Source organism: Scyliorhinus canicula, chromosome 7 (genome assembly GCF_902713615.1).
Source record: "Scyliorhinus canicula chromosome 7, sScyCan1.1, whole genome shotgun sequence".
NCBI classification, from domain to species: Eukaryota; Metazoa; Chordata; class Chondrichthyes; order Carcharhiniformes; family Scyliorhinidae; genus Scyliorhinus; species Scyliorhinus canicula.
In genome coordinates this window covers 1,843,334-1,857,071 of record NC_052152.1, presented here as the reverse complement: position 1 = coordinate 1,857,071, position 13,738 = coordinate 1,843,334, and the positions used below count along the sequence as shown (strand labels likewise).

The 13,738-nt window shown below is 50.0% G+C and overlaps 1 protein-coding gene across 1 annotated transcript in view; it reads left to right on the top strand.

Moving 5' to 3' along the window:
• The first annotated feature begins 343 nt into the window (after positions 1 to 343).
• fgf9 (fibroblast growth factor 9) overlaps positions 344 to 13,738 on the top strand; it is a 36,596-nt gene continuing 23,201 nt past the window's right edge. The window contains exon 1 of the mRNA XM_038801307.1: positions 344 to 615. Coding sequence (XP_038657235.1) covers positions 378 to 615 — 238 coding nt within the window. The 5' untranslated portion in view covers positions 344 to 377. The remainder of the gene's footprint in view (positions 616 to 13,738) is intronic.

The following is a 13,738-nucleotide window of genomic DNA, read 5'->3' as shown; positions in this document are numbered from 1 at the left end:
TGGGGACGGGTCCCACACACACTGACTCTCACTGGGGTACGGGTTCCACACACACTGACTCTCACTGGGGTACGGGTCCCACACACACACACGGACTCTCACTGGGGTACGGGTCCCACACACACTGACTCTCACTGGGGTACGGGTCCCACACACACTGACTCTCACTTGGGGACGGGTCCCACACACACTGACTCTCACTGGGGTCCCACACACACTGACTCTCACTGGGGGACGGGCCGCTCAGACACTCTCTCTCTCTGTTACTGAAATCCCAGTTTCTAGTTCAGCTGAGCTCGGTCGCTTCTTAAATGATTGAAATGGGTTCTTACACAGTTGTGCCTTGTGTCTGATATTTTCTCGTCTCTTTTCTCTCAATGATGTGGTCTCTGTATGTTGATGACCTTCGACTCTCACCTCAGCCACTTTCCCTTCATTTCCCAGAGCTACATCCAACACTTGCTGCTCCGTTGTTGGACTGGAGAACCTCTGGGGAGACTGGACTGAGCAACAAGAAGAAACAGCAATTTCTGTACTGCAGCATTGGCATCGGCTTTCACCTGCAGATCCTTCCCAATGGCACTGTCAACGGCGCTCATCACAGCACTAACTATGGTGAGTAAATGGGGTGCAGCCTGTTCATTGGGAAGCAGGAGATCTTGATGTAGTCAATGGGAGTCCAATGAAATATGGAGCAAAATGGAGGAGGTTCTGCTGAGGGAGAATCAGCAGTTCGGAGCTAAATTTAAAAGCAACGCCTTGGTGCTAATCGACACAGGACAGAGAGGATGCCTAGGGGGTTGTGTGGCTGATGTGAATAGGAAATTGGTACCAGTGGTGGGACAGGGAGAAGCTGTACTGCTCGCACAGGATTCCACATCAACTGGGACCAGGTTCTGAACAAACAAGATGGTAAAAATCACTTGAAGCTAATCAGTCAGAATGATCCTTTCAAGATTAGAGAGGATTAACAGTCAAATTCAGCTGAAAACCACACAGCGTGTGCAGCACCCAGTCTACACGGGGCTGCCTCCTGAACAATATGGAAGGATATTCTCTGAAGGAAGGTCACCAGCAGAGTCAGAAATAAGATGAAAGATGACAGATGTGAAACATTAACTCTCTCTCTCTGGCCACAGAGTAACAAACTACCCAGCTCACAATCTTCTGTCTCTATTTTAAACCTGTGGCTTCCAGACTCTTTGCAAAGTTTAAATGTTCAACTTGCCTCCTGGGGGTGAGTTGACTAAATTTAAATCTGTTCCCTGTCCACAACACAACCCTGATTAGGATCAAGGCAGGTTTAACAGGATCAGACACAGTTACACAAAACAAATTGGTCAAAAATGTTACCGTGCAAAATGACAAATACTGGAAATTTTAACAGTGATTTAGCTCAATACAGACCCACCATAGACCCCGAAAAAGCAATGATTCTACTGAGCCAATGAAAGGATCAAGATGATAAAAGAAGTAAAGATAATATTGAACTCGGCTCCTCGACCCTATCCAACACTCTATAAGATCACGGCTGATCTAATCGTAACTTCAACCCCACATTCCTGCCCACCCCCCCTAACCTTTCACCCCCTTGATCATCAAGAATGCAGCTCACACCACCTTTTGAGGAAGAGAGTTCCAGAGACCCTCAATCCTCAGAGAATTTTTTCCCCCTCATCTATGTCTTAAATAGGGCGGCATGTTCCGTAGTGGTTAGTGTCATAATATCCACTCATGTATATAATTAAAGTGCAGACAGGCAGTGATTGACACACAGGATGACCAGTAAGCACACAGCACAGAGCAGCCAATCACCAGACAGGACACTCCCACTATAAAGCCAGAGGGCACTAGGTTTCCCGCTCTCTCTGGACCCAGCCACTGAGACAGTCAGGGTCCATGAGCTAGTCAGTGCAAACACCATGTGGTAGTCAGTTAGTCTGGTTAGGCTAGTACTAGGTTTCCAGTCAAGTCAGTATAGTGTCAACCCACAGTTGAACATTTATAATAGTTTAGATGTTAAATACAATCGTGTTGCATCTCATCAAGTGTTGGAAGTCTGTCTCTCGCTACAGTCCAGCCTGTCGACCCAGCCTGCCTAACACACCAGTTAGCACTGCTGCCTCACGGCGCTGAGGACCCGGGTTCGAATCCTGGCTCTGGGTCACTGTCTGTGTGGGGTTTGCACATTCTCCCCGTGTCTGCGTGGGTTTCACCCCCACAACCCAAAGATGTGCAGGCTAGGTGGATTGGCCGCGCTAAATTGCGTCTTAATTGGAAAAAACGAATAATAATTGGGTACTCTAAATTTTTTTTTTTTTAAAAGAAAGAAATTTATGTCTTAGACCATAAGACATAGGAGCAGAATTAGGCCACTCGGCCCATCGAGTCTGCTCCGCCATTCCACCATGGCTGATATTTTTCTCATCCCCATTCTCCTGCCTTCTCCCCATAACCCCTGATCCCCTCATTAATCAAGAACCTATCTATCTCTGTCTTAAAGACACTCAGTGATTTGGCTCCCACAGCCTTCTGCGGCAAAGAGTTCCACAGATTCACCACCCTCTGGCTGAAGAAATTCCTCCTCATCTCTGCTTTAAAGGATCGTCCCTTTCGTCTAAGATGGTCTCCTCTGGTTCTAGTTTTTTCTACAAATGGAAACATCCTCTCCACATCCACTCTATCCAGGCCTTGCAGTATCCTGTAAGTTTCAATAAGATCCCCTCTCATCCTTCTAAACTCCAACGAGTACAGACCCAGAGTCCTCAACCGTTCCTCATACGACAAGCTCTTCATTCCAGGGATCATTCTTGTGAACCTCCTCTGGACCCTTTCCAAGGCCAACACATCCTTCCTTAGATACGGGGCCCAAAACTGCTCACAATACTCCAAATGGGGTCTGACCAGAGCCTTACACAGCCTCAGAAGTACATCCCTGGTCTTGTGTTCTAGCCCTCTTGACATGAATGCTAACATTGCATTTGCCTTCTTAACTGCCAGCTGAACCTGCACAACAACCTTCAGAGAATCGTGAACAAGGACTCCCAAGTCCCTTTGTGCTTCTGATTTCCGAAGCATTTCCCCATTTAGAAAATAGTCTGTGCCTAGGTTCCTCCTTCCAAAGTGCATAACCTCACACTTTTCCACATTGTATTTCATTTGCCACTTCATTGCCCACTCTCCTAGCCTGTCCAAGTCCTTCTGCAGCCCCCCTGCTTCCTAAATACTACCTGTCCCTCGACAGATCTTTGTATCATCTGCAAACTTAGCAACAGCGCCTTCAGTACCTTCTTCCAGATCATTAATGTATATTGTGAAAAGTTGTGTTTCCAGCATCGACCCTGAGTCACACCACAAGTCACCGGCTGCCATCCTGAAAAAGACCCCTTTATCCCCACTCTCTGCCTTCTGCCAGTCAGCCAATCCTCTATCCATGCCAGGATCTTACCCTTAACACCATGGGCTCTTAACTTATTTAACAGCCTCCTATGCGGCACCTTGTCAAAGGCCTTCTGGAAATCTAAATAAATCATGTCTACTTGTACTCCTTGGTCTAACTTGCTTGTTACCTCCTCAAAGAACTCTAACAGATTTGTCAGACATGACCTCCCTTTGACAAAGCCGTGCTGACTCAGTCCTATTTTACCGTGCACTTCCAAATACACCGCGATCTCATCTTTAATAACAGACTCTAAAATCTTATCAATGACCGAAGTCAGGCTAACCGGCCTATAATTTCCCGTCTTCTGCCTCCCTCCCTTCTTAAACAGGGGTGTTACATTAGCCACCTTCCAGCCCTCTGGGACCCTTCCTGCCTCCAGTGATTCCTGAAAGATCACCAACAATGCCTCCACAATTTCCTCAGCTATCTCTTTTAGGACCCTGGGTTGCAGTCCATCCGGTCCAGGTGACTTATCCACCTTCAGACCTTTCAGTTTCCCCAGAACCTTCTCCTTAGTGATGGTCACTGCACTCACCCATGCCCCCTGGTTCTCCTGGAGCTCTGACATCCCACTGGTGTCTTCCACCGTGAAGACTGATGCAAAGTTCAGTTCGTCTGCCATTTCTTTGTTTCCTATTATTACTTCTCCAGCCATATTTTCTAGTGGTCCAATGTCTATTTTTGCCTCTCTCTTACCTTTTATATATTGAAAAAATCTCTTCCTATCTTCCTTTATATTACTAGCTAGCTTGCCCTCGTACTTCATCTTCTCCCCTCTTATTGCTTTTTTAGTTGTCCTCTGCTCGCTTTTAAAGGCTTCCCAATCCTCTGGTTTCCCACTAATCCTCACCACTTTGTATGCTTTTTCTTTACCCTTTATTCTGTCCTTGACATCCCTCGTCAGCTATGGATGCCTTGTCCTCCCCTTAGCATGTTTCCTGCTCCTTGAGATGAATTTCTGACTCCTGAATAACCCCCCCAAACCTCCTGCCATTGCTGTTCCACTGTCTTCCCTGCTGGGCTCCTTCTCCAATCAACTCTGGCCAGCTCTTCCTTCATGTCTTTGTAGTTCCCCTTATTTAATTGTAATACTGTTACATCCGATTGCAACTTCTCCCTCTCAAACTGCAGGGTAAATTCTATCATATTGTGGTCACTGCTCCCTAAGTTCCCTGTTCCTTCACCCTAAGTTCCCGAATCAAGTCTGCCTCATTACACATCAGCAAATCCAGAATTGCCTGTCCCCTCGTAGGCACGTTCACAAGCTGCTCCAAAAAACCATCTCTTAGACATTCCACAAATTCCATTTTCTTGGGATCCATTACCAAGCTGATTTTCCCAGTCCACCTACATATTGAAGTCCCCAATGATTATTGTAATATTGCCTTTTTTTTAATAGTCAATTTTATTGAGGTATTTTTGGCATATAGAACAATGACATTGTATAGTACCATACAAATAACCCAGAGTGCAAACCACGACTCTATTGTCGCAAGGACCTACCTAAACCACCCCCTCCTCCACACTACCCTGCACCCCCCCCCCCCCCCCCCCCCCCCTGCTGACGATTAATTATCCGCGAAGAAGTCAATGAATGGCTGCCACCTTGGGCGAACCCCGATAGTGAAATCTCAAGGCAAACTTAACCTTTTCTAGACTGAGAAAGTTCGCCATGTCCGATAGCCAAGCTTCGGTCTTCGGGGGCTTTGAGTCCCTCCATGCCAACAGTATTCGCCCCGGGCTACCAGGGAAGCAAAGGCCAAGACATCGGCCTCTCTCTCAGGGCTAACCTCAGGGCTTATTACCACCCCAGTTTTCAAAACCCGGGACATGATGTCCGCGAAACCCGGCCAGTACCCCCTGAGTCTAGGGCACAACCAGAACATGTGCATGTGGTTAGCCGGCCCTCCGGCGCATCTAGCACACGTCCTCCAGTCCGAAGAATCTGCTCATCCGGGCCACCGTCATGTGGGCCCGGTGCACGACCTTAAACTGGATCAGGCTGAGCCTGGCACATGCTGCGATCGTATTTACTCTGCCCAGAGCTTCTGCCCAGATACCGTCCTCCATCTCCCCCCCGAGCTCCTCCTCCCACTTAAGCTTCAGCTTATCAGTGTGCGTATCCTCTGCTCTCATTAGTTCTTTGTAAATATCTGAGAGTCTACCCTCACCTACCTCTCCCCTAGAAACTACCCTGTCCTGCCGCCCCTTTGGCGGGCGGTGTGGGAAGGACAGCACCAGTCTGCGGACAAAATCCCTCACCTGTAAGTATCTAAAGTCATTCCCTCCCGCCAGCCCAAACTTCTCCTCCAACGCCCTCATGCTTGGAAAGTTCACCTCGCACTTATCAGAGTTAAACTCCATCTGCCATTTTTCAGCCCAGCTCTGCATCCTATCAATGTCTCTTTTCAGCCTACAACAGCCCTCCACCTCATCCACTACTCCACTAATCTTGGTGTCATCAGCAAATTTACTGACCCACCCTTCAGTCCCCTCCTCCAAGTCATTGATAAAAATCACAAACAGCAGAGGACCCAGCACTGATCCCTGTGGTACGCCGCTGGTAACTGGTCTCCAGTCTGAAAATTTTCCATCCACCACCACCCTCTGCCTTCTATGTGATAGCCAGTTACTTATCCAATTGGCCAAATTTCCCTCTATCCCACACCTCCTTACTTTCTTCATGAGCCGACCATGGGGAACCTTATCAAACGCCTTACTAAAATCCATGTATACGACACTAACTGCTCTACCTTCATCTACACAATTAGTTACCTCCTCAAAGAATTCAATTAAATTTGTGAGGCAAGACTTACCCTTCACGAATCCGCGTTGACTATCCCGGATTAAGCTGCATCTTTCCAAATGGTCATAAATCCTATCCTTCAGGACCTTTTCCATTAACTTACCCACCACCGAGTTAAGACTGACTGGCCTATAATTACCAGGGTCATTCCTATTCCCTTTCTTGAACAGAGGAACAATATTTGCCACTCTCCAGTTCTCTGGCACTATCCCCGTGGACAGTGAGGACCCAAAGATCAAAGCCAAAGGCTCTGCAATCTCATCCCTTGCCTCCCAAAGAATCCATGGATATATCCCATCTGGCCCAGGGGACTTGTCGACCCTAAGGTTTTTCAAAATTGCTAATACATCCTTCCTCAGAACATCTACCTCCTCCAGCCTACCCGCCTGTATCACACTCTCATCCTCAAAAACATGGCCCCTCTCCTTGGTGAACACTGAAGAAAAGTATTAATTCAAAGTATCCGGGTTACTTCACACTGATGTCAGTCGTGTACAAAGCCTACAACCCATTAACATCTCAGCGGGGTCTATCCCAGTTACTGCGTGTGGTGCGGTCCAGTACAAGAATACAAATCTTGCCAGTCTTGTGTCCATCAAGCCTGACTTTCTTCCTTGAGCCCCCGTTTAAATGTCTGCACTGCCATCTCTGCCAAACCATTCAATGCCGGATGGTATAGGGCATGCGGACCGGGTGAGTCAATGACCTCCCTTCCATCATAAGGTCAGAAGTGGGGATGTTTGCTGATGACGGCACAATGTTCAGCACCATTCGCGACTCCTCAGATAATGAAGCAGTCCATTTCCAAATGCAGCAAGACCTGGACAATATCCAGGCTTGGGGCTGACAAGTGGCAAGTTACATTCACGCCACACAAGTGCCAGGCAATGACCATCTCCTACAAGAGAGGATCTAACCATCGCCCTTCGACACTCAATGGCATTACCATCACTGAATCCCCCACAATCAACATCCTGGGGGAGGTTACCATTGATCAGAAACTGAACTGGACCCAGCCACATTAATACTGTGGCTACCAGGGTAGGTCAGAGGCTCAGAATCCTACAGCGAATAACTCACCTCCTGACTCCCCAAAGCCTGTCCACCATCTACAAGGAACAAGTCAGGAGTGTGATGGAATACTCTCCACTTGCCTGGATGAGCGCAGCTCCAACAACACTCAAGAAGCTCAACACCATCCAGGACAAAGCAGCCCCGCTTGATTGCTCCCCTTCCACAAACATCCTCTCCCTACACCACCGACGCACAGTGGCAGCCGTGTGTACCATCTACAAGATGCACTGCAGTAACTCACCAAAGTTCCTCAGGCAGCAGCTTCCAAACCGACGTCCGCTACCATCTAGAGGAACAAGAGCAGCAGATACCTGGGAACCCCACCACCTGGAGGTTCCCCTCCAAGTCACTCCCCACCCTGACTGGGAAATATATCACCGTTCCTTCACTGTCACTGCGGCAACATCCTGGAACTCCCTCCCTAACAGTACTGTGGGTGTACCTACACCTGAGGGACTGCAGCGGTTCAAGAAGGCGGCTCACCACTACCTTCTGAAGGGCGACTAAGGATGGTCAATAAATGCTGGCCTAACCAGCGACGCCCACATCCCGTAAATAAAAACAAAATATTCCATAGCCGCGATACAAACTCGGTGTTTGAATCTCCAGTGGATCTCTCTGCTGTATTAAATCAATATCTTTGAATGATTATTGACGGGGTTGGGTTAAAGTGTTGCCCCACAATTGTCACAATCTGGTCGAATGTTCGGGTCAGACTCCAGATCACCCCGAACATTTGCGGACCGAAGGACCGTTTGGCCTTCATTCTCCGTGATACTGTCCCGGAGGAAATAACGCATTAATTCAGCATATTGGTTCCAGCCTCCAACACCTGTGTCAAATATATCTCACCCCTAAACAGAGGCATGGCCAATCAATGAAATCCAAACTTGGTCCAGAAATTGGGAAGGTGGCTCAGTTGAATAGGCCGCAGCATCCATAATCAGCTAGTTTACTCCTCCTCGCCACTTTAATAAGGACACGGGGGTCCACACCGAGTAAAATAAGAAACAAAGTTTTATTCACCTGAACGATATACACATTACCCGGTTGACCCCTGCTGGGTTCCAGCTTGGTTCCTTGCTGGCCGACCTCAAATGCTCGAGCTAATTGAGATACCCCACCCCTAGCGGGGGGAGTGTGTACTCCGCAGGAACACGGGGAAGGCACGCATTCCAACCCTGTAAGCCTCGTGCGGGTATTACAATAACCATCATATTACCATTCTAATGAAATGGGAAGTTAAATTGTAATTTGATTGAGGTTTTTAGAATATTGAAAAGAATTACATTATTTAATATATACGTTAACTAATCATTCAAATAGATTCCAGCCTGCAATAAAATCCTGGGTAGCGCACACCCCACCTTTCAACTACACTTTCCATCTTAACTTTCAGTTTGTAATTAACTCCAGAGTATCTGCCGTGGTCCATGTTACTGACTGTATCTCTACTGATGTTAATCCAGCTCCCTCACAGTCACTCAGTAACCCCCTCCCCCAGCACCCTGTGTTACTGACTGTATCTCTACTGATGTTAATATAGCTCCCTCACACTGTCACTCAGTAACCCCTCTCCCCCAGCACCCTGTGTTACTGACTGTATCTCTACTAATGTTAATCCAGCTCCCTCACAGTCACTCAGTAACCCCCTCCCCCAGCACCCTGTGTTACTGACTGTATCTCTACTGATGTTAATATAGCTCCCTCACACTGTCACTCAGTAACCCCTCTCCCCCAGCACCCTGTGTTACTGACTGTATCTCTACTGATGTTAATCCAGCTCCCTCACAGTCACTCAGTAACCCCTCTCCCCAGCACCCTGTGTTACTGACTGTATCCCTGCTAATGTTAATCCAGCTCCCTCACACTGTCACTCAGTAACCCCTCTCCCCCCAGCTCCCTCACACTGTCACTCAGTAACCCCTCTCCCCCAGCACCCTGTGTTACTGACTGTATCTCTACTGATGTTAATCCAGCTCCCTCACAGTCACTCAGTAACCCCTCTCCCCAGCACCCTGTGTTACTGACTGTATCCCTACTAATGTTAATCCAGCTCCCTCACACTGTCACTCAGTAACCCCTCTCCCCCAGCTCCCTCACACTGTCGCTCAGTAACCCCTCCCCCCCAGCACCCTGTGTTACTGACTGTATCCCTACTGATGTTAATCCAGCTCCCTCACGCTGTCATTCAGTAACCCCTCTCCCCCAGCACCCTGTTACTGACTGTGTCTGTACTGATGTTAATCCAACTCCCTCACACTGTCACTCAGTAACCCCTCCCCCCCAGCTCCCTCACACTGTCACTCAGTAACCCCTCTCCCCGAGCTCCCTCACACTGTCACTCAGTAACCCCTCCCCCCCAGCACCCTCACACTGTCACTCAGTAACCCCTCTCCCCCAGCACCCTGTGTTACTGACTGTATCTCTACTCATGTTAATCCAGCTCCCTCACACTGTCACTCAGTAACCCCTCTCCCCCAGCTCCCTCACACTGTCACTCAGTAACCCCTCTCCCTCAGCACCCTGTGTTACTGACTGTATCTCTACTCATGTTAATCCAGCTCCCTCACACTGTCACTCAGTAACCCCTCTCCCCCAGCACCCTGTGTTACTGACTGTATCTCTACTCATGTTAATCCAGCTCCCTCACACTGTCACTCAGTAACCCCTCTCCCCCAGCACCCTGTGTTACTGACTGTATCTCTACTCATGTTAATCCAGCTCCCTCACACTGTCACTCAGTAACCCCTCTCCCCAGTACCCTATGTTACTGACTGTATCTCTACTGATGTTAATCCAGCTCCCTCACAGTCACTCAGTAACGCCTCTCCCCCAGCTCCCTCACACTGCCACTCAGTAACCCCTCTCCCCCAGCACCCTGTGTTACTGACTGTATCTCTACTGATGTTAATACAGCTCCCTCACGCTGTCACTCAGTAACCCCTCTCCCCCAGCACCCTGTGTTACTGACTGTATCTCTACTGATGTTAATCCAGCTCCCTCACACTGTCACTCAGTAACCCCTCTCCCCCAGCTCCCTCACACTGTCACTCAGTAACCCCTCTCCCCCAGCATCCTGTGTTACTAACTGTATCTCTACTGATGTTAATCCAGCTCCCTCACACTGTCACTCAGTAACCCCTCTCCCCCAGCACCCTGTGTTACTGACTGTATCCCTACTGATGTTAATCCAGCTCCCTCACACTGTCACTCAGTAACCCCTCTCCCCAGCACCGTGTTACTGACTGTATCTCTACTGATGTTAATCCAGCTCCCTCACACTGTCACTCAGTAACCCCTCTCCCCCAGCACCCTGTGTTACTGACTGTATCTCTACTGATGTTAATCCAGCTCCCTCACACTGTCACTCAGTAACCCCTCTCCCCCAGCACCCTGTGTTACTGACTGTATCTCTACTGATGTTAATCCAGCTCCCTCACACTGTCACTCAGTAACGCCTCTCCCCCAGCTCCCTCACACTGTCACTCAGTAACCCCTCTCCCCCAGCACCCTGTGTTACTGACTGTATCTCTACTGATGTTAATCCAGCTCCCTCACACTGTCACTCAGTAACCCCTCTCCCCCAGCACCCTGTGTTACTGACTGTATCTCTACTGATGTTAATCCAGCTCCCTCACACTGTCACTGAGTAACCCCTCTCCCCCAGCACCGTGTTATTGACTGTATCTCGACTGATGTTAATCCAGCTCCTTCACACTGTCACTCAGTAACCCCTCTCCCCCAGCACCCTGTGTTACTGACTGTATCCCTACTGATGTTAATCCAGCTCCCTCACACTGTCACTCAGTAACCCCTCTCCCCCAGCACCCTGTGTTACTGACTGTACCTCTACTGATGTTAATCCAGCTCCCTCACACTGTCACTCAGTAACCCCTCTCCCCCAGCACCCTGTGTTACTGACTGTATCTCTACTGATGTTAATCCAGCTCCCTCACACTGTCACTCAGTAACCCCTCTCCCCCAGCACCCTGTGTTACTGACTGTATCTCTACTGATGTTAATCCAGCTCCCTCACACTGTCACTCAGTAACCCCTCTCCCCCAGCACCCTGTGTTACTGACTGTATCTCTACTGATGTTAATCCAGCTCCCTCACACTGTCACTCAGTAACCCCTCTCCCCCAGCACCCTCTGTTACTGACTGTATCTCTGCTGATGTTAATCCAACTCCCTCACACTGTCACTCAGTAACCCCTCCCCCCTCATTGATGTACCATCAATTGGACTCGAGTCGTGAAGAAGTTCCATATCTCAGGCTTTAATCAACGAGTTGTGTGCCCGGCAGTCGACTTACAGAGAAAGGCCGACTGCCGGGTCCTACGGGTTCTTATACCCTGCCTCGTAGGCAGGATTACTTGCCTCTCGGCCAATGGGTGAACAGTCACATGACTAGCCGGAACCAATCAGCAGAGAGGAACATGACCGACCTGAGCCAATGGGCAGCGTGTGCTCTGCACCAATGGCAGATAGGTACCGTAAACCTCCTAGTCATACCACCACATTCACCCCTTGTGGAGAAAGAAGCCGGGGGGGTGGGGGGGAGGGGGGTAAGAAGAGGGGGGGGGCTGTTGGACTGGTGGTATTACTAGAGAGAACGAGGTGTACCGAGGTAAATGGCGGCTGCCCACTGGCTCGCGACGACTGTGCAGATACAATGAACGGCAATGAACAGCACACAAATAGAAAAAATGAAAAAAGAATGTGCAACTTGTACATTGGGACTCTGAATGACACAAGGAGTCCGATAAAAGTCCAGTGGAACATCAGATCGACGCGATCAGTCTGTCGGGCGCCCTCGATGTTCTGCTGGACCGTCGCAGCGGTGCCGGTGACGTTGGGTCGGTGGCCGTCCTTGACTCCGGGAGCGGCGGTCGTGATCCTGTGTCCATACCCCTGGTCGGTGCTAGTGAAGCTCTGGCCAGGGGAGGGGGTTCCTGTGCGCTGGGTTGCGGGGCCGTGGGGGGGGGGGGGGGGGGACTGGGTGCAGGGTGTTGATGTGGGGGGTTAGGGCCGCACGCCGGCGGGTGCCAGGTCTCGAAGGGAGACCGTGTCCTGCCGACCGTCGGGGTACTCCACGTACACGTACTGCGGGTTAGCGTGGAGTAACTGGACTTGTTCCACCAACGGGTCGGACTTGTGCACCCGCACATGCTTCCGGAGCAAGATGGGCCCGGGGGTGGCCAGCCAGGTCGGGAGAGGGGATCCGGAGGACGACTTCCTGGGGAAAATGAGAAGACGTTCATGAGGCGTTTGGTTTGTGGCAGTGCAGAGGAGAGACCGAATTGAATGGAGGGCGTCGGGGATGACTGTTGGAACCAACAATTCTACGGACACGTGTTTGTAGGATTAGAATAGCGGTTTTAATATACTCACAACAGAGCCAGCCGGTTAGCCATTGAACTTTCGGTGAACTGGCCGGCTGACCATGTGGCACTGATCTTTATACAGCAGCACCAGGGGGAGGAGTCCTGGGCGGAGCCAAGGGAGAAGCCCCGTACAATTGTCGAGCATTCCCAGAGCTACTCCCCCGGGTGGTCAGGTAGTGCAACTGCACTTACAATATAGGCACATGTATATACAGATTATAATCCGGTGTGAATCACATTCACCACAATGACCTCTTGCCAGTGGGAGATAGGGAGATCTCTGGACCGGAGGGCCAGTGGTATGGTCTTCCAGACTGTGCCATTCTCCCACTCGACCTGCCCGTTATCCCGAGGGTTATAACTGGTCGCCCTGCTAGAGGCGATGCCCCTGCTGAGCAGGAATTGACGCAGTTCGTCGCTCATAAAGGAGGACCCCCGGTCTCTGTGGATGTATGCGGGGTAGCCGAACAGGTTGAAAATGGAGAGGAGGGCCTTGATGACGGTTGTCGTGGTCATGTCGGGTCAGGGGATGGTGAAAGGGAAGCGGGAGTACTCGTCAATCAGACTTAAGAAGTAGGTGTTGCGGTTGTTGGAGGGGAGGGGACCCTTGAAGTCCATGCTAAGACGTTCAAAAGGGCGGGACGCCTTTACCAGATGCGCTTGCTCGGGGCGGTAGAAGTGCGGTTTGCACTCTGCGCAAATGTGGCAATCCCGCGTCACAGTCCTGACCTCCTCAATGGAGTAGGGCAGGTTGCGGGTCTTGATAAAGTGATAGAAGCGGGCTACCCCTGGATGGCAGAGGTTCGCGTGGAGGGTGCGGAGGCGGTCAATCTGCGCGCTGACGCAGGTACCGCGGGACAGGGCATCGGAAGGCTCGTTGAGCTTCCCAGGGCGATACAAGATATCGTAGTTGTACGTGGACAACTCGATCCGCCATCGCAAGATCTTGTCGTTCTTGATCTTGCCCCTCTGCATTGTCAAACATGAAGGCTACTGACCGTTGGTCTGTGATGAGGGTAAACTTCCT